At 41.2% G+C, this 26487-nt stretch overlaps 4 protein-coding genes across 11 annotated transcripts in view; 1 reads left to right on the forward strand and 3 right to left on the reverse strand.

Moving 5' to 3' along the window:
* Positions 1-6443, reverse strand: part of CLIC6 (chloride intracellular channel 6) — a 132020-nt gene extending 125577 nt beyond the window's left edge. The window contains exon 1 of the mRNA XM_083735087.1: positions 6342-6443. Within this exon, the coding sequence (XP_083591213.1) occupies positions 6342-6387 (46 nt within the window). The 5' untranslated portion in view covers positions 6388-6443. The remainder of the gene's footprint in view (positions 1-6341) is intronic.
* KCNE2 (potassium voltage-gated channel subfamily E regulatory subunit 2) overlaps positions 1-24421 on the reverse strand; it is a 220475-nt gene extending 196054 nt beyond the window's left edge. Inside the window, exons 1-2 of one of the 3 annotated variants that reach the window (XM_083735120.1) lie at positions 18930-19361; positions 16017-16441 (exon numbers count right to left, since the gene is read on the reverse strand). In XM_083735120.1, coding sequence (XP_083591246.1) covers positions 16052-16429 — 378 coding nt within the window. In that variant the 5' untranslated portion in view covers positions 16430-16441; positions 18930-19361 and the 3' untranslated portion in view covers positions 16017-16051. Of the gene's footprint in view, positions 1-15993; positions 16442-18929; positions 19362-24304 lie in introns of those variants that run through there. The other 2 variants (XM_083735121.1, XM_083735119.1) reach the window with 2 other exon arrangements.
* On the forward strand, positions 1487-2449 carry LOC310842738 (protein FAM243B). The gene has a single exon (XM_083734884.1). It carries the CDS (start codon positions 1551-1553, stop codon positions 2307-2309), a length of 759 nt encoding a protein of 252 aa, XP_083591010.1. The 5' UTR covers positions 1487-1550; the 3' UTR covers positions 2310-2449.
* SMIM11 (small integral membrane protein 11) lies at positions 6247-14082 on the reverse strand. 6 transcript variants are annotated; one of them, XM_083735124.1, is made up of 5 exons: positions 14032-14082; positions 10870-11078; positions 8516-8630; positions 7745-7922; positions 6247-6447 (listed from the first exon to the last, which is right to left on the reverse strand). In XM_083735124.1, the coding sequence occupies exons 3-4, from the start codon at positions 8534-8536 to the stop codon at positions 7758-7760; spliced, it is 186 nt and encodes a 61-aa protein (XP_083591250.1). In that variant the 5' UTR covers positions 8537-8630; positions 10870-11078; positions 14032-14082; the 3' UTR covers positions 6247-6447; positions 7745-7757. The 6 variants fall into 6 exon arrangements, with proteins under 6 accessions (XP_083591250.1, XP_083591251.1, XP_083591254.1 ...); XM_083735125.1 differs by lacking the exon at positions 10870-11078 and having other exon boundaries at positions 14032-14079; XM_083735128.1 differs by lacking the exons at positions 10870-11078; positions 14032-14082 and adding an exon at positions 13801-13819.
* Positions 24422-26487: the final 2066 nt, after the last annotated feature.

Below are 26487 nucleotides of genomic sequence, written 5' to 3' on the forward strand. Positions count from 1 at the left end.
TGCTAAATGTCACAGAAGGCATTGTCTGTGTCAATAGCCATTTACACACATTCGGGGTGTGTGGGATGTGTGAGTAAGATGACTGTGGAGAGGGGAGCAGGGCTGTGCCCTCTGCCTCACCCCTAACCTTTGCCCAGATTGCCTCTGTGGACAAATATAGTCTTTGTACAGGCAACTGGCAGCAGATGGCATCTGTACAGAGAAAGCCTAAACACATACAACCCATGCACATTTTTAATATGTGCAAAGGTCTGTTTTATGATCCAATTAGTGTCTCCACATAGACCAGTCTCCGTGAGGCCATGGGAAGCAAATTTCAGCACCTGTGCCACCTGAATCTTACAATCACATCACATTCATAAAATAATCCCATAATGTTGGAATAATCTATCCATGTCTCAGCTGGGGGGAAAAATGATTAAAGGGGTTGATTTCTCACATTACCTGTTTTAACTTTAATTTTCATATTACTCTGATCCCGGTACTTTTCCAATAGGGATCACTGAACAGCAAATGCACAACTCACACTTAGGCTTGGTTGCCTATAACAGGCTGCATTTTTTAATTTCCAGGCTTATGGAATGCTCCATATTTTGATAAACATTTTCTACTGTGGGAAGGTATACAGTCACTTCAGTAATAAGTCTCACATAACTTGGCTAGGAATGAGCCAGCCAGCCAGACAAATGGGGCAGAGCTAAGTAAATCAAATCAGGACCTTCAGTTTCTGAAGATCCAACAGAGATCAAAGATTCTCAAACTATCTGACATAGTGGACCAACAATTGCTTTTCCCAGTGTGCCAGGGACCCGTATCATGATCAGCCCCTGTAGCATCCCACCCTGGGCTGTGGTGGAGTCGCCATGGACCAGCAACTGATGGCTCATGTGGACTGGCACAGGTTCATGGACCACAACTTTGAGTAGCACAGATTTATGCAATTTGTGGTACTTTTGCTACTGTTCATTTCATTGCCGTTGTTTCCAAGGATTCGTGTGACATTTTTATTTTTAGGTCGTTTTTTTCAGTTTATTTCCCTCCCTTTTTTCCCTACTGTAGAAAAACCAGAAGTGTTGAGTGAAACTGCCCCAATGTGGATGCTTTTCAAAAAAATTGCACAAAATTCCTCATTTAATGGTGTGGTGGGTGGGTGGGTGGGTGATTGACGATGTTTTCTGCAAATTCTTCTTAGTGCCTTTTCCCCTTGGCCATCTTTTTTTGACAAGAGACAATGGCAGATATTGAAGGAAACAGCAGTGGCTGGTCAAACCAGCAGTGGTTAATTTTGAAAATGAAAGAAGCAGCTCTTTAGTTATGCGCTAAACATTGTGTTCACTGTTAATAAAAACAATTCGTTATTTTTTTTACAATTGCATGACAATTGTTTTTCTCAATGACTTACCCAGCTAAAATGTGAATGCATCATTCAGGCTGTGGTTTTTTTAGGATGCTGTTGAATAACACATGCAATGAAATCCATTGTGAGATCATCATTGTCCTGGACACCATCAGAACTTTGTGTGCACTTCAATTTCAACTGAAGGTACAAGATGTTTCGCATTGTAAACCCGCTTTTAAAGCACATCATCCACCGGACTTCTCTCGATGCTAGTACAAGGAAACAATGCCTGCAATATTTGAAAACCCTAAGAGCATTGCAACTTACAGGCTACAACACCATCTTTTTAGGAGAAACTGATCTTTCAGAAAGTCTAATAACAGGGGAAAAGGTTCCTCATGAAGATGACCTCAACTGGCCTGTATGGACAGTCGTACACGCCGGCAACAGTCAAGGGTGGGTACCATGGAGATACAGAGTGTTTCTAAGGGATGACTTGCCCTTAGACAAGCCAGAAGATGTATTTCAGGAACTCTGTGACTTCCTGTCTATAACCTATGGGAAGTGTGCCATTGTGGTCAAAGAAAAAAGACAGCCAAGAGTGAAAATTGATGAGTCCACTCAGGAGGTGGAGATAAGTGAACCGCAGTTTACCCCTCTCCCTTTTTTCTCAAGCATCAAGTGCTGTCCTGAGGTGGCCAAGGCCACAGGCCATGAACTTCTCTCAGTGCCTTTCCCCTACAACCACCTCCACCCTATGGATGCCGCCTGGTCCTCTTTGAAATGGTTTATTATCAATAACAGAAAGGAGTTCTCCCTGATGACTTTGGAGAAGACCTATTCATACCAATGCATCCTCTTCAGTGATCTGCTTGGGAAAGGAATCGAGAAGATGAGCCCAAACAAGTGGAAGATAGCAGTAAACAAAGTGCGCAGATGGGAAAATTACTACTTGGATAAGTTTACTTAAACTTTTCTCCATCCATCTTTTTTAAAATGATTGAAAATTGGCCAGCTGATTTGCTAAATGTGCACATCGATTCTCCTTCTGAGTTATAATTCTAAATCGACAGTAGCAATGGTGAATAAAAGCAAGAGTTTTAAGGCGACTTTAAGCAATATGGTGCTGGGTTTACAGGTGTCATTCGAATAGAGAGATTTCATTCAATCTAGGTATGAGGAGGGCATATCTGCAGAAACTCAAGAGAGACAAAAGGTAGTGAATAAGATTAGCTGAACTGCAGAGGGAGGAGAGAGTGAAACTGGCCTTCACCCACAGAGCAAGACCAGAATCATACTTCCAACGTTCCATCTGCCAAACATGCAGGTGGACAGAAGTGGCACTAGAAGAATTCCCACAGGCTTTAGCCCAAAGAAATTCCCTAGGTGGGGCATTCCAGGGGTGGTGAGCGGCTGAAGCAGCCTAGGATCCACTAGATCAGGGGTAGGAAACCTAAGGCCCATGGGCCGGATGCGGCCCAATCGCCTTCTCAATCCGGCCCACAGACAATCAGCGTGTTTTTACATGAGTAGAATATGTGCTTTTATTTAAAATGCATTTCGGGGTTATTTGTGGGGTATAGGAAATCGTTCATATTTTTTTTCAAAATATAGTCCGGCTCCCCACATGGTCTGAGGGACGGTGGACTGGCCCATGGCTGAAAAAGGTTGCCGACCCCTGCACTAGATCCTGAGACAGCCCCAATAATATGATGATGATAATACAGTGGTACCTCGGGTTACATACGCTTCAGGTTGCAGACTCTGCTAACCCAGAAATAGTACCTCGGGTTAAGAACCGGGTTAAGAACTTTCCTTGAGAACAGAAATCGTGCTCCGGCGGTGCGGCAGCAGCAGGAGATCCCATTAGCTAAAGTGGTGCATCAGGTTAAGAACAGTTTCAGGTTAAGAACGGACCTCCGGAACGAATTAAGTATTTAATCCGAGGTACCACTTTAACCCGAGGTACCACTGTAGTTCCTGCCAACCTAGCAGTTCGAAAGCACGTCAAAGTGCAAGTAGATAAATAGGTACCACTCCGGCGGGAAGACAAACGGCGTTTCCGTGTGCTGCTCTGGTTCGCCAGAAGCGGCTTAGTCATTCTGGCCACATGACCCGGAAGCTGTACGCCGGCTCCCTTGGCCAATAAAGCGAGATGAGTGCCGCAACCCCAGAGTCGGTCATGACTGGACCTAATGATCAGGGGTCCCGTTACCTTTACCTTACCACTGTAGTAATTTTATTATTTATACCCTGCCCATCTGGCTGGGTTACCCCAGGTACTCTGGGAGGCTTACAGATTATATAAAACATAACAAAGCATCAAACATTATTAACATCCTGATACAGGGTCTGATTGCTACAGCACCTTCAAGGTGGTTTGCTGGGGTTTGGGACCACTCCATTTACCAATCTCTCAATCTCAGACTGTAAATATAATGTTGGGAGACATTCCAGGACCAGTCTACAAGGTGCTGTAATGATTGCTAAGATAATGCACATGAAATACTTTTCAAGATTTTGGGAAATGCTTTATAATTTTGTATTTCTAATAACAGAATCATGCCAAGTAATATCTGTGATGTTCTGCCAGCAGAGCATATTACACTTGAACAAGCTGGTGAAATTGCCATTCTTCTTGTTGAATTAGCGATGGTTTCATCTGAAAACCACCTACAGCCAATTGTCACAGTTTCATCCAACGCCAGACACCCGTTTCTCAGGTTCCTTTCTAAAATACTCATTCCCAAATAGTTTGCATGATTTTGTATGAAATTAGAAATCTATCTAGATGAGATAGAAATGGATTATAATAAGGAGCTGTCCCAAAAAAAATTAATCCAGGAACCATATCAATATTTTGAAAGTGCAGCCTGTGTATCATCAGCTAGGAGCTGGATGAGGAAAGAGGCTATCTCCCATTCAATGGCCAGCCCCTTTGGGGAGACCATCAAGTTTATGGCATATATTGGGGACTTAGAGATTGGATTACTGAAATGCACTTGGAGTTTCCCTTGTTCTTGGTGTCAAGGTTCTGAGTGTTTAGTTTCTAACAGTCAAGCAGTATATAAACAGTATGAAACAAATAAATATGTACCAGAAATAGTAGACATGTTCATATCATTATATGTGTGTGAATGCATGTGCGTTTATTTTGCACCCCTCAAAATAAAAATAAAATCCTGTGATTGGTCATGGCTGCAGCACGGCTGACTGGCTACAATGCTGCAGAGAGATGCTATCGTGTGTTTCTTAATCCAAGGAGAAAAGCAATACAAGCATAGTGATGTAGACAGAAATTCATCTTTATTTGAATTTCTGATGATCTTTGGCAGGCCTTAGGTGGCTGGACTAGACAAAAATAGGCATTTGGAATTCTCTTGGGGGCAGCAGCAGATAGGCAGATAGACTGGAAGGGGCACACAGCTCTTCTGCAATCAGGGCTAACTTAGAAGTACGCCTGCCTGAGCTCAATGACGTTTGCTGCCAAGCATTTATAGGGCTGCATTTGTAACTAATCATACTTGTCTCTGTTTAGCATGAATCATGCTATCCAGTCTTGCCAGTTATAGCAGTTCACCATATTTCCACAGGATGGCAGCATAGATAGATAGATAGATAGATAGATAGATAGATAGATAGATAGATATAGGCCTCGCACTATTTGTGTACTAAAAATGATATTCCTGTAACTTCTATTGCCATTTCTTAAGGGTTTCGGCTTTTTGCTTGTTTGTTTTTGTTTTTCAAAAAGAGTGAGGCCTCTCCAACCCATTACCAAAACAAAATAAATTGGGTAGCAGGGATCCCTTTTCCCGCTTATAGTGACAGGGAGACAGTGCCTTCTGGCCAGTTGAAGACAGGCACAGCAATGGCAGAGCTGGTAAAACACAGATTTTTCCCTATCAGTTGCTCAAACTTCTCTGTTTTTACACCTTGCCTGCAGTTTACTAAGCAGAATTATAAACAGGTTCATCAAAGTTTTCCCATTTTCATGAAAGTAACTTTTTGCTACAGCATGGAACTTTCTCTAGACTTTGACACTGGGTTGTAGCAAACCTGGCTCTGAACAGTGATAATAATAATAATAATAAACCAGTGGGTTTTTTACTTTTTAAAAAATGGAATAAAACCCATTCCTGATACATCGTATTTAAATCCACTATCTAGTACAGACATCAATTTAATTGTAATTACTCAAGCAACCTAAAAAACCAAAAAAAACTCTTTTAGCAAACCTTACAATTTATAAAGAAAACCTGGAGAACAGCTTCAGTTAAACACTTTAAAGTTCCACAGATGGCAACAGCAGTTCCACAAATGCTTAACTGTCCTGCAGAAATCAGGCATACAACACACGCCTGTGCAAGTTTGCTCAGAAGTAAGTTTCACTGTGTCCAATGGGGCTTATTCCAAGCATGCATGCACAGGGCTGCAGCCTGACAGACCTACTTAGAAAGCCAATAATTTAAATGGACTTTAGTCTCAGGTAAGGTGTACGGGATTGCAGCCATAGCAAAATCTAAGTAGCACAGTGCAAAAGGAAGTTGTTAAAAGTAAATAGGTGACAGCTGGATTTTCATACTTAAGTTTTCAAACCTGAGTTTGAAACACAATGTTGTGGGGGAGGGAAATGATGCCTTTTAAACCAAATGTAAAATTCAAGTTTCCTGATTATTGTACTCCAAACAAAATTCCTTTCAAAACCAGTGGATCAGACAGGACTAACTCAAGTCCAATTGTTCTCAATGGGATTCATACCCAACTTTAGCTAGATCAGAAGCTGTGGGAGGAAAATGCGGAAGGTCAGCAATTTAACTCCTCTTGCTTTCAGGGAAAGATTTCATTAGACCATCCCTTCTATCATAGCAACCTGACATGTACCATTTCCTATACGCAACACTAAGTCAGTTTTACAAACAAAGCTTTTATTATATAAATAGCTGACAGGATATTCTTCTTACTTATACCAGAAAAATAATAATATAAAAATCCAACACACTTGTTGTATTTTGCTCTTGGGGAATTAAGTTTCTCTGGCACAGCATTCGGTTTCAGTGGAGTCTTCAACTCTCCCAGGAAAGGAATCCAAGCAAGCTGCCAAATGGCTGCACACACAAAAGAAAGAGTTATATTTGCAGTAGTTGATTTTTTAAAACAGCAGCAGTCTTCCCATGTGGATGCCTCGGGACATCTGTGGGAAGGGCCACAGCTCAGGGGCAGATCATCTGATTAGCACCCAGGTCACTCCAGGAAATCCTGGGAACATCTGGAGAGTCATTGTCAGTCAATGCAGACAATACTGAGACAGGTGTACCATTGGTTTGACTCAATGCAAAGCAGCTTCCTATATTCCTGTTAGGACTGTGTGATTCACCAGGTCATAACACACCTTAGGATGGAACTTCATGTTCCACTATTGGGATCCGCAAAGTGGTGCCAAGAGGATATGATCTGCAGGGGAGAATCAGCAGGGGGGAGAGATGTTTAGGTCATCCTCTACTTGATATTCCCCCCCCCTTGCAGCTGCTAGGGTTAACGATTCATTTTTTGAGATGGGCAGCCACAAAACAGACCTGCATATACCACGCACCACTCTATTTTAAATTGCATTTTAACCTAATTGGGGTTTTTTCCCTATTATGTTTTTACTGTGATTTTATTGGTGTTAGCCGCCCTGAGCCCGGCTCTGGCTGGGGAGGGCGGGGTATAAATAATAATTATTATTATTATTATCTGAGAATAGGTGGGTGGCCCGTTAAGCTACAATCTTGTACAAAAGAGCTTGTGAGAGGGCAGGCCAAAGGTGTATGCTTTTGAAAAATGTTTATTCCCTTTTAACTGTAATTTTGCAAAGTTTTATATTTATTATTATTATTTATTACATTTTTACTCCACCCTTCACCCGTGGATCACAGGGCATGACATAAAAATACAAAATGAGAACACCAAATACATAATAAAACTAAAACAAACCAGTAACCCCCCTACTAAAGCATTTAAAAGGCCATAGAATGTTCAATCAGCCAAAGGCCTGGTTATAGAGAAATGCTTTGCCTGGCATCTAATGAGCCTCCCTAGAGGAGCATTCCACAAATGGGGAGCCACCACAGAAAAAGCCCATTCTCTGCCCTCGGAGCCTCTTGTGGAGGGACCACCTAAGGAAGGGCCTCAGATTAGTACTGCAGGGCCCAGATTGATTCACAGTGTATGGCTCTCATGGTACTTCTTTGTTTTGTAGATGTACAGCTCCCACCAGTCCCAGCCGGCATTGGCTAGAGCACATGGGAGTTGTAGTCTGAAATATCTGGAGGGCACCGGGTTACTGAAGGCTGCTTTACACACATAGTGGTGAATGGTGTCAGACAAGAAACACTGCAAGCATTCTTTCCAGTCAGACCATACCTCTTAAGACGTTTCAGTTTTCTTTTTTCTCTTCCCTTTTCAGCTTCTCCTCCTGTTCTTTTTTCATTTTCTCCTCAAGCCTTTTCCTCTGGTACATTTTTGCCCCAGCAAATGCTAAGCAAAGGATTAATGTTTTAGCTGCTAAAATGTACATTAGCAGTGGGAAATTTTCCAGTGCCTAAAATGGAAACAACAACAACAACACATACACACATTTTTAAAAACTGTCATCTGCTACAGTTCAAGACATGTGAAATTCTTTTCTGGTAAGTGGCAAGAAAGGCTCGCGTGCACCAAACCCACAGGAATGCAGATATTATCTAATGGCAGGACTAGGAAAAGGCACAGATACAGAGCATAAGACCAGAGAGCCTAAAGCATCCATTCATCCACTGAGACAAACTGTAGTCTATCAGCAGCTGAAAAAACAAGATAATAGTAAGGGAACTTGGGTGCAAACAAACAAACAAACAAAACCCAACAACACTGCATGCAGTAAATAATTGTATTTTATTTTTACTGTTGCTGAAAATATTAAATTATAAGACTTTTAACTTGTTTCTCAACTGCTAACTGACTACACTTGCATAGCAATGAATTCACATAATAGAAAAATGCAGGTATTTGAAGATGCAAGTATATGTTCCTGTTAAACCGAGGATTGTTCTTTGACAGAGTCATCCATCCACACAAAACATGCATAACTATTTCTTCCTTAGCTCTTTGGTTTAGAAAGTAGCATGCAAGGTTTTACAGATTAAGGGTCCTCACCTTCCAGTTCATTAGCCACATTTTGATTCAGCAACAATGTCAAGGCTTATACCTCAGGCAGAAGCAAATGGTGCTGGTCAGATTTATGAGAAACGAGTGGAGTAAAAAAAGCCACCTGAAAAATAAGATATTCAGATAGTTTATTTGTGCCTCTGATATATATGAGAAACTGGTGGAGGAAGGATCACCTGACAAAAATATCCAGCCAATCTGTCCTAAGATATAATAAGAAGTGTTGACTATATAGTTGTGTAGGAAGTTCGCGGCTCCTGCTGCTTAGACAGATACAGAACTTTCAAGAAAGCTCTCACAGTGTCTGAATGGGAGATGTTTATCTGCTGAGTGACAGGAACAGCAACCAGTTGGAGTGTAATGAAAGCAGAGAATTGACTGGTTGGAGACAGGTGCCAGAGCTGTACAGGGCAATCCCTTTCCACCTGTTGAAAATTCCAGAATATTCAGCTAAAAAAGCCACACTGGCTGCACTGGGAGCTTGTTAATTGTGACAAAGTCCTAATAAAAGCACAATCCTATACAAGTCTACTTAGAAGTAAATCCCACAATGTTTAATGGAGCTTTCTCCCAGGAAGTGGGTCTATGAACGAACTTCAGGGGAAGGGCAACTGGTAGCAACAGAAGGAAGTCATGACTAACTTTCAGGATCCGGGTCATGGTTTGGTAGTTTTCTGTGGAATAAAAACATTAAAGCTCTAGCAGTAGAAATTCAAGGTATAAGAGTCAGCAAGGGGAAAACAACAAGTGTAAGTGATTGTGTGGTGGTGTATCTCATTCCTCTAGTGCAACAAACAGGAGAAAATGGACCGTGAGGTTGGCATCCGTCTGAGAGGCAATTAAGAGTGTGGAGAATTAGGTGTGGGAATGAGGAACCCCTATAAACCCAGGGCAAGGCTCTCAGAACTTGAACATTCAGTACCCATTTTAATGCTAAATGAATGAAAGTATTCCTTCCACATGAAACTATAACTCCAGATAAAACATAAGGAAACCAAGCCAGTTAAGATTCCATAAAAAGTTGACTGTATTTTATTTATTGCTACTGAAGGCAGAGAGTCAGTCTATATATTCAGCATAAAGTATTCCAGTCAGCCTGAGACTATATTCATTCAGATTGCAGCCAGGGTATTGTATATCTGAATGTCCTTCCTCTACGTACAAAGTAGGCATATTAAGAAAATCCTTGTGCTACCTTTGGGAGGTACAGTTCCCAGGTATAGGAGGTATCTAATGTGGGGAAACATTCAAACATGTGGGTGCCCTTATGTGCCCACTTAACTGCATAGATCCATAGAACTAGCACTTCTACAAGTGCTGCATAATCATAGCGTTGCACTTGCAAGAAATTGACCTTTTAGTGTGGAAGCATATACTCTTTGGAAATCCCTGGCCATTGATAATAGGCAGACACCTTCACTGTGTTGTTTTTGGCACCTGCTAAAAACCTTTCTGTCCCAGAAAGTCTACCCAGGCATGTGCTTTAAGTGGGTATAATTTAAAATGACTGATTTGGCCCCGATCTACTAGCTTGAGAGCCAGTGTGGTGTAGTGGTTAAGAGCGGTAGTCTCGTAATCCTGGGTAACCGGGTTCGCGTCTCCGCTCCTCCACTTGCAGCTACTGGGTGACCTTGGGCCAGTCACACTTCTTTGAAGTCTCTCAGCCCCACTCACCTCACAGAGTGTTTGTTGTGGGGGAGGAAGGGAAAGGAGAATGTTAGCCGCTTTGAGACTCCTTAAAGGGAGTGAAAGGCGGGATATCAAATCCAAACTCTTCTTCTTCTTCTTCTTGGCTAGATGGTGTACTAAAGGGTCTCCAGATTTGGTATATTAACCACCAAGATGCCCCCAAGATGCCTGGGGGGCAAAAACTGGGCTTCCCCAACTGTTTTAGTGGCTTGGCTGAATTTGTTTGGCTCTAACAGTGGAGGAGAGAAATGAAAGAGCAGAAGAAGAAGAAGTTAAACGCTAGGGAATCCAAAACCACTCTGTGTGTATGGAACAAAATAGGAAAAATAAATAATGGAAGCTCAGGAAAAACAGAAAATCAGGCCCCAGAAGCAACATCCAGGCTATTAAACTTGAAACGTGTTTCTGTCAGTGTTCCAGAGTTTTCATTTTTTAATGAGACCAGAAACATTTTCCTCTCACGCTTCCCCCAGCATGCATGATTTTTTCATCCCAGAGCAAAAAATCAGCAGTGCTTTTATTAAAATAAAATGCCAGTAACGGGAGGGAAAAATAATTTTCTCTTTTCTGATTTTGTGTTTTTATTTGACTCAGAACCTTTTCATGGAACTTACTCCCGCAAATTTCTATCCAATTTACAATTTGATGCTTACCACCTATTTGTAAGTACGGAACTCCTAGATTTCAAGGGAATCTACTTCCAAGTAAGTGTGCTTAGGACTACAGTTGCAGCATGCACATTTATTCTGAAACCACTTGTCTTCTATGTCCGTTTCAAGTACCCACTGTGCAAGATGACCTGCAATTTCCAGTACCTTCTCTCTCCAGCTTACACTGCTTTTTATACTGTTTTCACCTAGCCCTAGGCAGAAAACAAGAGATGAAAAAAATTGTATATCGGATAAGCAAGATCCTCCACTTGATATGTTAACAGAAGCATGAATTCTTTACACTGATATCAGCAGCTTAAAGAGAAACCTTACATGTTCTGTGTTCAAGGTTAAGTACTATCTTGAAAGCCCTGGTATCATGTTTGTTTCCCCACTAAAAAGTCAGATAAAGTGTAGATACAAGTAATCTGTACCCCATTAGGGTTTGTTGTCCCCAAGCTATACAGTCTCTCTCAGCAAAAGGAGACCAGACTTGGTGTCTGGGCTTACTATAAAATCTGAGATAAAAATGCTGAATGATATAATAAATTGTAACAGCCAGTCACCCTATTTCCCTCTTACAGATTCCAGTTGGGTCAATCTGGAGAGTTAAAACCTCACATGACATGCAACAATAAGGTTCATGTGTAAGACTAAAAGTCTTCCTGCACATTGCATGCAGATACATGTAGTTAACCGGCTATTGGTGCTTTAAATAAATACTAAAAGGTGGGCAGGGGAGAGAGAACAGCTTTTGGGCAGAACAATTAAGGGCAGCCTTTCTCAACCTTGGCTCCCCAGCTGTTGTTGGACTACAACTCCCATCATCCCTGACCGCTAGTCTTGATAGTTAGGGATGATGGGAGCTGTAGTCCAACAACAGCTGGGGACAGAAGGTCGAGAAGGGCTGAATTAGGGTGTGTTCATCTTATCACCTTGGGGAACAATGAAGTTGTTGGTTGTTTCTCCCAGTGCCATCTCAGAGTTCTTTCTCTCCTAGCTGTTCACATCAGCACAGCTTCATTAGTGCCAAATTTGTTTGCTTGTGCACACACCAGCGATTGTCAACAGGGCAGGCCAGATCCTTATTTCCACAAGCCTACCTGTCAATCACCTAATGTCATTATGACACACTTCAAAAGGAAGGCCATGACTTTACCTGCCTCCCACCTGATGTCAGTAGTGGGGTAGATCAGTGCCTCATGGACCAAAGGCACTCATGGACCAAAGGTTCTCCACCGCTGCTATATGTCTGCTTATCTGAAGCATATTGCAACTGTTCTTTTCACATTGACACCAACGCTAAAGTTGCAAATTGCTAACATGGCATAGAGATGTGCCAGTGAGGTCCTCATGTCTGCACAAGTATACCTTTACAATAACCAGTGGTAGAGCCTTCTTGGTTGTGGCATTGCACCTGTGGAATCACTTTCCCTCTGCTAGAAGACATGCACCAGCAGTTATGTTGCTGTAATTTTAATGAAATGTATTATTATGAAAAGATATTATTATGTATTACTGTGAAATTGCCTTGTGTGTTTTTTTTAATGAGAGGCAGTATGAAAATATTTTAAATAAATAAAATACATAAGCATGCAATACTTAAATAGATTGGGAAACCAATTAACTGGTCATGTTCACAACTAGCCAACTAAATGCCCTTATGCAGATAGAAACTTTTTCAATAGCATCAGAGCAGCATAGGATGCCAAAGGCAGGAGCGAACCTTTCTTCTCCCTAGCTCTGTAAATTCTGAGTGCAAAAAGACGCACTTCCTCGCCTGCGTTATAGATAAGCATAGCTACATTTTTAATTGGCCTTTTGCATCTAATACAGAGCTAGTCTGCAGACCAAACCATGGCTTAGCATGAGCACATGGCTCCCATAGAAGAGACTGTGGGTGCTTCGCTCTACTCAGACAAACTACAAGCTGTAACTAAGGTTATGGCTTATCTGGAGGAGATAAACCATAAGTCTGAGTTAGGATGACACACTAAATCATTTACAGATAGGTAGCCGTGTTGGTCTGCCATAGTCAAAACAAAAAAATTTCCTTCCAGTAGCACCTTAAAGACCAACTAAGTCAGTTCTTGGTATGAGCTTTTGGGTGCATGCACACTTCTTCAGATACACAGTGTATCTGAAGAAGTGTGCATGCACATGAAAGCTCATACCAAGAACTGACTTAGTTGGTCTTTAAGGTGCTACTGGAAGGAATTTTTTTCGTTTACACTAAATCATGGCAGCGTAGTAGCAGCAGACCAACCGAGAAGCAAGCAATCTGCAGTGACCTGTCCCGGAACTCTCACGCTTGTGCAGTGGCGTAGCGTGGGTTGTCTGCACCCGGGGCAAGGCAAGTAATTTGCACAGGTGGCGCTGTGGGTTAAAGCCTCAGCGCCTAGGACTTGCTGATCGAAAGGTCGGCGGTTCGAATCCCTGCGGCGGGGTGCGCTCCCGCTGCTCGGTCCCAGCGCCTGCCAACCTAGCAGTTCGAAAGCACTTCCGGGTGCAAGTAGATAAATAGGGACCGCTTACCAGCGGGAAGGTAAACGGCGTTTCCGTGTGCGGCTCTGGCTCGCCAGATGCAGCTTTGTCACACTGGCCACGTGACCCGGAAGTGTCTCCGGACAGCGCTGGCCCCTGGCCTCTTAAGTGAGATGGGCGCACAACCCCAGAGTCTGTCAAGACTGGCCCGTACGGGCAGGGGTACCTTTACCTTTACCTTTAACCCGTGGATTTGCGCCCCCTAACCCCCAGATGTTGCCTCCGGTGCGGCCGGCCCCTCCTGCACCCCCCACGCTACGCTACTGCGCTTGTGCAAATTATGCGGGGGGGGGGGAGAATTTCAGTCATGCCGCTTTTAATGTGCATTGTGCAATCTGAACCTATGCATGCTCGTCGAAGTAACTTGTCTCAGATTTCATCGGAGCTTACTTGCAAGTAAACGTTCAGAGAATTAAAGGCATCTCTGCTCAAAGGTGCAGAACGACTGTAAACGTAATAGCCATTTGACGATCATGATTCTTTTAAGGAGGTCAAAATATTGAAAACAAGGCCCACAACGCCATCAGCTTCCATGAGTTATTAAAGTTAACATTTAAAAGAAAAACTATTACAAACAAGCCTAGCAACGTCACGCATTTTGTGATTTAAAAGCCACACTACCTTACAATCAGCGATTCAACACAGGAAAAGGCTACAAACTACAAGTCCCAGAAGGCTTTGCTGTCTGAAAATACGTCACACAGCGCGTCAATAATTTAAAACTAGATGTTAACCCTTTCATCCCGTGTCCTGCGGGGAGAAAGCCGCGTGAGTCAAGCAGCTGTGCTCACAAGCGATGTAACTAGGGAAATTTCTCGCTATGAGAGGGAAGTATGTTAATGAATAAGTAATATATGAAGATACCCATTTTACTGTTTTCTTGGGAGTGACTATACAACTGTTGGATATGCAAGACAGCTTATTCAGAGAGGAATTAATACTTCCCTCCATTCCCTCTCCTGGTCCTTTTATATTATCTTAATTCATACATGTCAGTAATTTCATTATCTTTAATTAGCTCCAAATTTAAAGGGAAGTCGAGGGATCTGAGTAATCCCAAAATGTGGATTTAATATAGCGTGAAAATACTTTCCCCCCTTTCTTTTCTTTTGTGTGTGTGGTTTATTCTTTTATACTTATGTGATGATAATGTTTAATTATGAAAATTAATTTTAAAAAAACAGAGAGGAATTAGTACTTTCGTTAATTCAAAATGTTGGGATACACATTCTGATATAATAAAGCCAGTTCAAATATAAAATGAAAATGCTAAATGGCAAAGACACTAGCAGGATCAGTAAGATAATAGGGCTGAAATTCAATTTACAGCATTTTGAACAAAGCTTAAGGGTGGCGTGCAGAAAACTGCATTTGTGCATCTTGCAGTAAGGCATCTATGGTCACCAGGAATGTGACTGCAGCTAATTAGAATTTTTGGGATACTACAATCTTCAAAATTATCCATGACAAATAGATGAGTCCACTGACCTGGGTGTATGGGACAGAATCAGCCTCCGTCACCCTAAAGGTTTATAAATGCTAGTAATAATGTTCATAATAATTGTTAGGAAATTTGGGAGCCCACAACACTACCAAGAGGCAAGAATGAATAAATATATACATATCATTTGTTTATTTATGCAATTATTTCTGCACTGCCTTTTGGCTTCAGAGCAGCTGACATAATCAATTTAAAACATAACATAAACAAAACAATCAAATGTACAGAGTGCTGAAATCAACACACACAGATTCATTAAAGGTTAATATTGAGACAGAACCTTGCAGTTTTTGCTTCTGATGTTTACGATATGATGATGAGTGAAAGCGGCTACGATTCCTTTGCAAGCAGGTTTGTAGGATGTCCTGGTCTTGTTACTATGATCGGGAAATACCAGTCTCTGAATATGAAGTAGCACAATGGACTGTAAATGGAACTCTGTAAGTTTGATGAGGACTGTGCCCCTTGGTTCAGCTTCAATTTTTTGCATCCGTGGAGCCCCCCCCCCCATGCATTTTAGAACCCTGCATAATTAGGGTTCTGAGATATGCAGGGGGGAGCCTTTGTGGAAGAAAAAAGCCTCCCCCTTTCAGGCAGTTGTATTCCATAATTTGGAAGGCAACAGAAGGAAGCAGTTTAGCTAGGACCCTCATTCCTGCTTGTCCTGCTTATGTGATTGCTAACACCTTAAAAGGGTTCTAAAGGTTAGGTAGGTTGGTTGAAACAGATGAAAACAGGGAAGCTGGCTGAAAAGATTATTGTGGTGGCTGGATGTCCTCTCCCATCTTGTTTAGTAAAGCAGTGGCAACATTTTTTGTAGTTTTCACTGAGTCATTCAGTCACTTAAAGAGTCTCAAAGCTGCTACTGCCCACAAGCTTAAAAACAAACAAGGTTCTTCCTACATTAGTCATGTAGACTTCAAAATACATACACATTTGCCTGGAAGTATTTGCTGATGATGGAGTTGCACTCTACAATATCTGGAGAGCACCCTGATTGGGAAGACTGGTTTCTGTACAATATGATATTGTTTAGCATTTATAATTTTTAAAGGTAAAATGACTTAAAATAACACAGAGAGAGAGAGAGAGAATTCTCCAGTACTACTTCATTCAGGTAGTGGCAATTTCTCCCACAGATCAAGCAGTCTGGGTGCTCGCTTGATCCTTTGCACCAGTATTTTCATGGATGGTGCATTTAAGGTCATGATGGAGCAGCGTCTGGTTTTTGAGCTTGTTGCCCCAGTCATCCACAATGTATTGGTGATAAGGGTCATCAGAGTGCTCTCGTCTCTTTGATTTCACCGTGCTCACTAAGATCGTCACAACAATGAAGGAGAAAATCCCAATCATCACCATGAGATACATAATGACATAATTTAAGTTCTCAGCATCAAGTGTTGCTTGCAATGTATTTTCTTCAATTGTGGTATTTCTTCGCCAGCTATTCATGTAATCAAGGAAGGTCTTCCTGAAAGTATCTTCCAGAGCCTTTGTGAAGTTCTGTAAGGTGGCCATATTTTCAGTGAACTGTCATTAAACACAAAAGCATGCATCAGTCATCTTCCTACAGGAGAATCATACATTCTTGGGAGAAGGGCATACTGGGGCATTGTTAAGGGGTGCCCCAAGTCCCAGGTCTTTTGTGGTGTGGCTCATTGCTTTTGTCGCTTTCCCTTTCTTAAACTTATTTTTTTAAAAAAAACAAAAACTTTGCTGATAAGGCAGCTGTTGGGTATAGTGCTGCTGAAATGCCAGCTATTCATCATCTTAATTTTCCAGAGGCATCAATATATAAAAATTAACATATGCAATTGTGTGTCATGGGTGTGTGACCCAAGTCCTTTAGGCATCTAGCAACACCCCAGGGGCATATGAAACTCTCTTCAGCAGGCAGAGACAAACTCCGGCCCTCCAGATGTTTGGGACTACAATTCCCATCATCCCTCGCTAACAGGACCAGTGGTCAGGGATGATGGGAATTGTAGTCCCAAACATCTGGAGGGCCGGAGTTTGCCTATGCCTGCTCTTCAGTAGAGGGAATGACAGAAATGAAAATTTGTGTAGCTATGCTGATACTATGTATGGAACAGAAATTACGCAGTGAGGGGCAGACTAGAGTCACTGGGATTCTGCTTTGTAAACTCGAAAGCACATTGGGTCACAGAAATACCAAGTTATGTTACATTAGGCATAAAGAGGCAGTTGTCTTAAAAACTTATTAATTAGTTCCTTCTCATTCTTCTTGTACTTTGAACTTGAAATGCACTTGTGATTTTAAAAAGTCTAAGAGCAAAAAAAAATTGTTGAATGCATAGGAAGAAAGATTTAGATAATCTTATTGCAAGCATTAGAGAGGATCAGTATTAAGCAGGAAGTTGGGGATTTGATTCATGCTGGGTTTGGTTATCACTCAGTACATCAAATGTTGTCTCAATACAAATATAGAAGATCAGTTTACATAATAAAGTATATAATTATAGGGACAAATTAGGATTCATAAGGTAGGCATGTATTAACGAATGATCCTGATGAACAAGATTCTGCTGAAATATTATGATTAAAAGATGATAGAACTTTAACTGATGAAGCATGGCATTTAGTTTGTGTATACCTTTAAAGCACATTTGAAGCGCTTTCTTTCCCACAAAGAATTCTGAGCACTGAAGTTTACCCCTCACAGATGAAACATTTCCCAGCATCCCTTAACAAACTACAGTGCCCAGAATTCTTTGAGGGAATGTGGGGGAATGTGCTTTTAAGGTGAAGTGTGTCTGCTACCAGAGGCTATAAGGTAGCGTCTCTGCTTCAAATTTCAACCCAGCCACTGGGTGGCCTTAAGCAAGACACTGCCAGACAGGCATGCCAGTTTTTAAGGAGGGGGCCAAGTATCATTACAGTGGTGCCTCGGGTTAAGTACTTAATTTGTTCTGGAGGTCCGTTCTTAACCTGAAACTGTTCTTAACCTGAAGCACCACTTTAGCTAATGGGGCTTCCTCCTGCTGTCGTGCCGCCAGAGCACGATTTCTGTTCTCAAGCAAAGTTCTTAACCTGAGGTACTATTTCTGGGTTAGCGGAGTCTGTAACCTGAAGTGTATGTAACCTGAAGCGTATGTAACCCAAGGTCCCACTGTACTGCCATAATATAAACTTGGCTTCATTCTACCTAATGACCTTGTGTATATTAATCAGATTATATATGCATTTTAAGCACTTGGAGAAAGTATTTGATCCCAACACAAATCCCTTCCAGGCTTCTCAAACACCCCACATGACAAGAGATCTGCATGCCCCACTGGCACAGAGGGCCTGATGACCTGCATGATTAAAAGTAACTCTACCTGTCCATTGAACAGTGGCACAGGGGTGCCTTCTGGTGCCTGAACTACCTTATGCACACACTATATCAGCACTGGGCATAGTGTCGGAATGTGGTGTTAATCATTGCCACCTATAGAAAATTGGCTTTAAAAATAGGTGTAAGCCAGTTTCTGTTCTAGGCACATGGATTTTAAACTATAACATGTGAGTAGGGCGCTGCAATTCGTTCTGGCTGTCTTAACATGCAGTAGTTGTAGAATGTCACTTAATCCTTCTTGCAGTAAAAGGGTTCTTCTATCTAGGAGGCTTATAAAAAAAGAGCCATAAGCAACATAACATTGCATATTGCATTTTCCAAAATGATCTAATTGTAGCTTAAAGATTTCTAGCGATTGTTGGTCAGAATTAGGGTACTGTTTCTGATTTAATCATTCTGTCCCCAGCCTATAACAATTTACGGGTACTTTTCGGCTGTTTGATCTTATTATACCTTCATTGGTACATATACTTTGCCTACATATACCAAAGCACTTCTACATTTATTTTTAAGTTCTGTGCTTATTCATCTTATGTACTCTGGCTTCACATCTCAAAGCATTTCTCATTTTCACATTAGTTCCTTTCTATCTACTATTTTTCCTGTTTAAATTTAAATCAAAGCTTTAAAGGAAATCAGTCATTGTTACCAGAAACTTACCTCCTCTGTGCTTTTATATAAAGAAATTCACAGTAACAAAGATTTTACGTGAAAAGTATTGTGATACTCTTGAATAGAACAGAGAAACCATCAGCTGGAAGAAAATTCCATCTTGTGCTGCTGAATAATTGCCTGGTACTGATCTAACTTTAAAGTAAATGTATTCTTACACCTAATCTCACTGGGAAGTTAAATATTGGCTGACACCCAACAGGTAACCTTCATGCTTGGTAGGGTACATAACAAACTTTTTCAACCTGTAAATCATTGTAATATAAAACTTTAAAGGAACAGTCATGGGTTTTTGTGGGGTTTTTTTTACAGGGGAGTTACTCTGTACTGAACATTATGCTCAGTAAAGGCTATAATGATGGTATGGTTTGAAATTTAAATTGTTGCTTACTATAGCTTTAGTGGGAGTGAAGTAAAACTAGAAGTACTGTATCAAAAATAAAAATAAAAATGGGAGGAATTGGAAATCACCACACAATTTCATCCCAAATGCCCAAACTCATGTTGTAAGGGGGGGGGGGGAGCTTTATTTTCCCTTCCTAAACTCAATTATTTCTCCTCATCAGAGTTTTCCCCCACTGGCATCTCCTGAACTTCACAAACCATGGTAATATGGTCTTCATATTACACCGAACAGCCACATCTCCTTTTGTGCAAACGAAGTACAGAATAGTTTCTGTCTGCTAAGAAGATGGAGAAATGAAATATACTCGGAGCTGTGTGTTGATTTCATACTCTTTATTTCAGCTCATGGTAAACAGTGAGTGAGTGCTTATCCCAAAAACCTCTGGCTATATATACAGTCATACTTCGGGTTACAGACACTACAGGTTGCACGATTTCGGGTTGCGGACTGCGCCGAACCTGGAAGTACCGGAACGGGTTACTTCCGGGTTTCGGCACATGTGCAAAAGCGCCAAATTGTGACCCGTGCATGCACAGACGCGGCACTACAGGTTGCAAATGTGCCTCCCACACGGATCACGTTCACAACCCGAGCATCCACTGTACATTATTTACACAATGGGTCCCGTGTGATTGGCTGGTTCAACTCCCCTCTTGGAGCCTGATTGGATTGTTCTTGCAGGCCAATCAGATTGCTGATTCACTTCCTCCTGGAGCCAGATTGGGCGGCTCCTGCAGACCAATCAGGTTGCTGCCTTCTAGGATCCTACCTGCCTATTGCTCTAGGATCCAAGCTCAGTACATAACAAGAAATCTGGCTGTTGTTAACACCATGGCAGCCAAACTTCCCAAAGGTGTTAAAAGGTATCCCCTGGATGAACATAACTGACTTCTGACTGGCTGTCAAACAGGACCCACAAGGCCTACTCAGACATACACCCCACTGTGTTTAATTTTGTCCCTGGTTGATCCTGGCTGCCTAAAAAAAGCTCAATAACTTTGGTCAATCCAACCAGTTGTTTTTCTTATAGTGGGAGTATATGGCAGTCTCTTGGGAGCTGGACATGTCTGCTGTAGAGGATTGAAGCATGAGCAATGCCTGCTGAAATATCAGAATAGTAAACCTCTCAGACCCTTGAACTGTGGCTCTGATTCAGATTAAGGACCTCTACACTTGGATTTTAATTTTAATAAAACCCTGATGTCAGTTCAAGTGATACATTTGTAGTTTAGATTTCTATTACAGTAAATGAAGAAATAGTTTGAAACCATAAATACATCGTTTGTGAAAAACCCTCAAGTGGTTTGAAGGTGGAGTTTGTAACCTGGCTATATATAAGACCTTGGCAATGGGAAGTCCAGGGTCACATGTGTCTCTCTGAAGAGTAATGACTTGTCACCAGTTGCCAACCATAAAACAAGAGACTATTGTAGCAAGAGGCTTAACTAGCAAGCCTCTCTGGGATCATGGAGGGAGCTTCACCCCCTTTCCAAAGTGGCCCTTCCATAAAACTTACTGTTGAACAGGCCTCTATTTCTGTTCACCCCATAGCTTCCAGTCACTTTCCCCTAACAATACATGTCTATTTCTCATCATTTTTCTGTACCCTGTTACTCTTCCAATGTATGACTTTTTGCAGGAAAAAGGGATTGTCCATAGAAGTTGAAATTCCAGATAGTTCAATAACAAGATTTTCACTCCCAGTGGTTTTTATTTATTCTTGGGGCACATGAATTTGGAGTTAAAAAACAAGGAAGAGGTTTGTGATATGGCTTCTCTTGTAAAGTTTATGTTGTACATGATCTTCATTTTAATAGCCTTCTTTCCTTAGTACAATATTGCAAAACACATTGTTTGCATTTCCTTGTAACTTGGACTCATTTTAGGTGACTACATCATATAGCGAACATCAATTTTAGATACTTATTTTAGGTACAATATTTTTGTACATAACTGTGGGTTTAGGGGTGTAAAAAGTCTGGAACCCAATTTGTGGGTAAGATGGGAACACTGGCAAAAAATACTTTGCCAAGCTCTGGTTTTGGTTTTTGAAAGTCAGTTTCATTAATGTTAAGTTGTGGGTGAACATATCAGATGGCACAGCGATTCTTCAAACAGCTCTTGTTTATTCACAGGTCAGAACAGAACTAAACTGAAGGGTTCAGCCAGCCTGCTTATATAGAGCTCCACTAGAACGCAACAGTAACCACTTTCTGTAACTATCCAATCACTGAACGTCACTTTCAATCCCTTATTTGTATATGTGGACCTAAGTGAAAACTATCTACAGTATCCCCCTGCTGGCCCAGTGTGAGAACTTCAGTACATAACAATTAAAGTCATTTGAATTTGTCAAATTAGTTTGTTCAGTTTAGGGAATAAGGTACTTTAAAAATATGCTCCTACAGTTTCTACGGGCTCCTTCACTTTATTCTATTACAGTCTTATTTTTCCCACCTGCAAAGTGGAGAGCACTTACCTTCATTTTCTTCCTCTATTACTTTCACTTAGACAAGCCCACCAAGAGACTACAGTTTTCAAGCCACTTCTGCTGCAGTTTATTCATTGGGGCAATTCCAAAATAAGTTCGGTGAGGCTCTCAGGGCCTCTGCATCCAGTAAACACTTCATCTGCATGTATTTATCACTACCTTCAACATCATTCTGTACATACCTGGATTTTCCCTGACTTGAATAGCTTATTAAATAAACTATTAATACATATGGAACATTAAGTTTTCTTTGTCCACAGTACAGATGATATAGAATTCACAAGTAGGATCTAGTCTAGAAAACCATAGTGGGTTCTGCTGCTTAAGACCTTCAGGTACAGAATGAAATTGGGGTCTAGGTACTTTTGTCAAATGGAAATATATTTTACATGCTGACCTTTCCGTAGCCTAAGGGGAAGGAAAAGAACATCTTTGGCTCTTTCCCTTAGTCTCATGAGACAAGCCAGTTGTGGGGTGGAGCTAATGTATAGTGCTCTGAGACATACAGTGGTACCTCGGGTTACAAATGCTTCAGGTTACAAACACTTCAGGTTACAGACTCCACTAACCCGGAAGTAATACCTCAAGTTAAGAACTGTACCTCAGGATGAGAACAGAAATTGTGCACCAGTGGTGTGGCAGCAGAGCGAGGCCCCATTAGCTAAAGTGGTACCTCAGGTTAAGAACAGTTTCAGGTTAAGAACGGACCTCCAGAATTAAGTACGTAACCAGAGGTACCACTGTACTCCAAAGCAGAATAGAGTACTTCTACTACTTCCTTTGGGATGCGGGTGGTGCTGTGGTCTAAACCACAGAGCCTAGGGCTTGCTGATCAGAAGGTCGACAGTACGAACCCCTGCGACGGGGTGAGCTCCTGTCGCTCGGTCCCTGCTCCTGCCAACCTAGCAGTTCGAAAGCATGTCAAGTGCAAGTAAATAAATAGGTACCGCTCTGGCGGGAAAGTAAACGGCATTTCCGTGCGCTGCTCTGGTTAGTCATGCTGGCCACATGATCCGGAAGCTGTCTGCGGACAAATGCCAGCTCCCTTAGCCTATAGAGCAAGATGAGCGTGCAACCCCAGAGTCGTCCACGACTGGACCTAAGGATCAGGGGTCCCTTTACCTTTACCTTTTACTACTTTCCTTGATCTGGACACTGTGTTTCTGTTGGTGCAGCCTAGAATAGCATTAGCAGCAGCAACTATGTAATTACTGATCAGTCAGCTTGAAATTGATACAGGAGATGTCCTTGCTGCTTCTGTAATGACCTTCCAAGAACAAGCAAAGCCCTTTGGTCCACAAACTGACTTGTAAATATGTTGAAATTGGATTTAAATGGTTGCTTTTATTAAGGCTTTACCTAGCTCTAGAAGACCTAGCTGCAACACAGTGAGTTTTATTCCAGTCTAAAAACTGCCAGCAATGCAGGATCAACCCAAGGCCTGAGGTGATAATGCCAAGGTCACAAGTTCAATTCCCCATATGGGCCACCTACATATTCCCGCATTGCAGGGGGTTGGACTAGAGGAGCCTTGGAGTCCCTTCCAACTCTACAGTTCTATGATTCAAAGAATATTTCTTTTAAGCTAAGCAGTCACAACTCTTGAAACAAGTGCCATTTGCTTAGATCTGTTTTTGTTTTTCCCTAAAGTCAAGAAACCCAAAATGGCAGTATTCTCTATATACTCACAGAAAGTGGGTATACTTGTTTTTAATATTGATACAATTTTTGTCTTTGTAATGATTACCAGAGTGACACGGTTTCATGGAACTACATAACTACATTCAGCAAAAACAACAACTCATCAGCATTTACGCATAGTGTTCCAGTCCAGTAAATTCTGAGACTATTACAATTCACTCATTGTTTTGTCTCTTGGAAACTTTAAAAGTGAACCTGCCTAATTCACACTTTCCAAGAATTGAAACGCAGACTTCCTTTGAAATCTGCACTTCTCCAAATTGTGCAATCAAATTCTCTAATCCATTAATTGGAGATACAAAAATGTATGCATTTGTACATACAAAAATCCAGTACTTTTTTCTGGGGGTACTCAATTGTATGCAGTACTGGCACCTTTTATTTTAGAAGAAAAACACTGCAAAAATGAATATAATGGGTACGTTGTCCATAAAAACACACTTATTGGTGAAAATAACACACAACAGTCATTGTTTTAGGGAGAATTGCTTTGCAAACATGTATATCTCCCAGGGAGACTGCAACCACTTTGTTCCTCTCCAGTTCTTTTAGCTCCGCACAGCCTGGCAGCTAAGCTTAGCACGTTGTCTATGGATCATGTTTAAGGAGAAGAGAGCTTAACCAAGATGCCTGGTTCAATGACATGGTAAGACTTGGCTTAGCTGCTGCTAAAGTAAAAGGACTGGAGAGGAGCAAAACAGCTGTCAGTTCCGCATTAGGGGACAACATGTTTGCATGGTCCTTGCAAGCTATAGTTTGGCCTACCTTGATGTGTGAAGTAGGTTCCTTTTATTGCTCCCTTCAATTCTACCATCGTCTGACCGTACATTGAAGTTCTGAGCCAATGTTAAGTTTTGACATAGCTAGCTCTGGCAATAATACCATGCCCATAAAGTACCCTGAGAATAATGCCACGGTGCTTATGCAACTTAACAGCGCTGTAAAAGATGTTATTAATTTGCATTTCAAATAAACTGCAGGGATCCTGGTTGAAAGATACGATTTAGATGTGATTCATCTTTTTTTATTAGTTCCTGACTCAGGCAAAAGATTCCTTAGACCGATTACACATTTCACAGAAACACATGTAACAAAGCCTCAACAAGGTTTTCATTTTGTTTTTTAAATGAGAAACAGCCTTCTGAGGCTGCAATGTTTCTTGGAGGAGTGACTTACCTAACCCTTTTCCTGACCCTTGTTTTTCCACTCAAATTGCTCCAAGCAGTTTTTCCACTCTGGAGAAATCTAGACAGGAGTTTATCTGGAAGCAGTGAGGGAGGAAACCTGTTTCTGTTTTTAGCCAAGTGATGGCGAGCGTGACAGATTAACCACAAAAAACAAGCAACAACAATGAAACATGATGTGTTTGAGAAAATTCAGTGTTTTCACATTTCCTTCCCTTTGTGTGGACTTTTCATAACAGCATGAAGTGTGTGGAAATCTAGAGACAGAATGAGGAAAAGGGGCAAAATGTATGACTGGGGAAGGTGTGAAATAAGGATGAGGGCCATAATACCAGAAAAACAGCTTCTTCTTGGCAGGTGGATCAGCTCAGGGAAAGCTCCTTTCTCCATGCTGATCACTTATTTTAATTCCAACTTATATGTAGTGGTTTTAATGTTCCACATGCACGACTGGCCAGATCTGTTGTTTTACAGTATTTTCAGAGCAGATATCCTTTTAAAATACTTTATTAGGGAGAGGTTATGGTCAATGAAGGAAAAATCAGATTAATTTTCTGTACAAATGTAGAATGGATATCTCTTCTGAGACTGACAATTGTTTTCTCAAAGCAGCTTGGGAAACAATTTTCAGGTCCAAAACTTCTATAGAGAAGAGCCACCTGCTGGTAGAATAAGGACAACTGAGTTTTAGATTCTACCCTTATTATTATAATGCTCAGCCACCCCTTGACTTAAACACCTTGCCTTCATATAAAGATAATTTGGTCATTTTGCATGACACCTTGATCGAAGAGTTAATTTCAGGAAGCAATCCCCCTTAAAATTAGTATTATAATCTTCTACTATTTATTTTGCAAAGTGGCCTGTCTGTCTGCTCTCTGTGCATTTGATATTGTAACCAAATTTTGTATGATGGCTCCTGACATCAATAAGGTTTTCATCTATGTTTGGATACAACTGAAAGCCATTTTGAATCAAGATGGTGGATGGAAGCTTTCAAAATAGCACTGATTTTTTTATGTGTTTGTTTCTTAAAATTGCTGAGCAATGCTGAGTGTTGCTGGCAAACTTACTGATTTAGAGAACATCATAAGTACTACTTTTCTCCCAATAAAAGTCCAGAATGGCCTATAATGAAGCTCCAGTCTTCAAGAGGATCAAATGGGAGCCATTTTCTCCAAGCAGAATATTCCACTGCATCTTTCTTTATATGAGATTAAGCAAACTCAATCTTGTTCCAATATGACTAAAAATCAGACCAAAGCTCCACATTTTCAAAATGGGTTTTGTGCACAGAGAACAAAGCTGGAATCCAAGATTCAGATATAAAATTTCCATTCGTGTACCTTAGGGGGAAAAAGAAGCAGCAGCAAAAATTATTTGGCACCATTTAAAAGATGGTTATTGGAAATAAAGATCACTGTCTTGGTCACATATCTCTAAACTTCTTGGAGTATTCCACACAAGTATCACTTGAAGGAAGATCTGTGTACATCTCGGAACCATCTGGGGATTTTATCTAGCCACTTAGGACAGGATGTGCTGGCCACACTGGGTAACATTCAAGAGATGATACTAACTTTGCTGGAGTAAACAATTGCTTTGTTTCTGAAGGACACTGAGACATTCCATCTTGGTTGCAAAAGGCTAACGTTCTAAATACATATAAAAATAAGGCCTACTTCTTAGTGAGGTGGAAAGTAGCATCTGGGTTGTAACACATGACTGAATACTGTACTTCACCACTAAGGGGTAGGAAATACA

The sequence above is a fragment of the Podarcis gaigeae genome (assembly GCF_964106915.1).
Source record: "Podarcis gaigeae genome assembly, chromosome: 4".
NCBI lineage: Eukaryota > Metazoa > Chordata > Lepidosauria > Squamata > Lacertidae > Podarcis > Podarcis gaigeae.

Coding starts and splice junctions, on each gene's coding strand:
- SMIM11 (XM_083735124.1), bottom strand. CDS start 8,536: ATGTGGCTAATGAACTGGAAG. Junction 7,923..8,515: donor TGTGGCTAATGAACTGGAAG/GTGAGGACCCTT, acceptor TTTCCATTTTAG/GCACTGGAAAATTTCCCACT.
- LOC310842738 (XM_083734884.1), top strand. CDS start 1,551: ATGTTTCGCATTGTAAACCCGCTTTTAAAGCACATCATCCACCGGACT.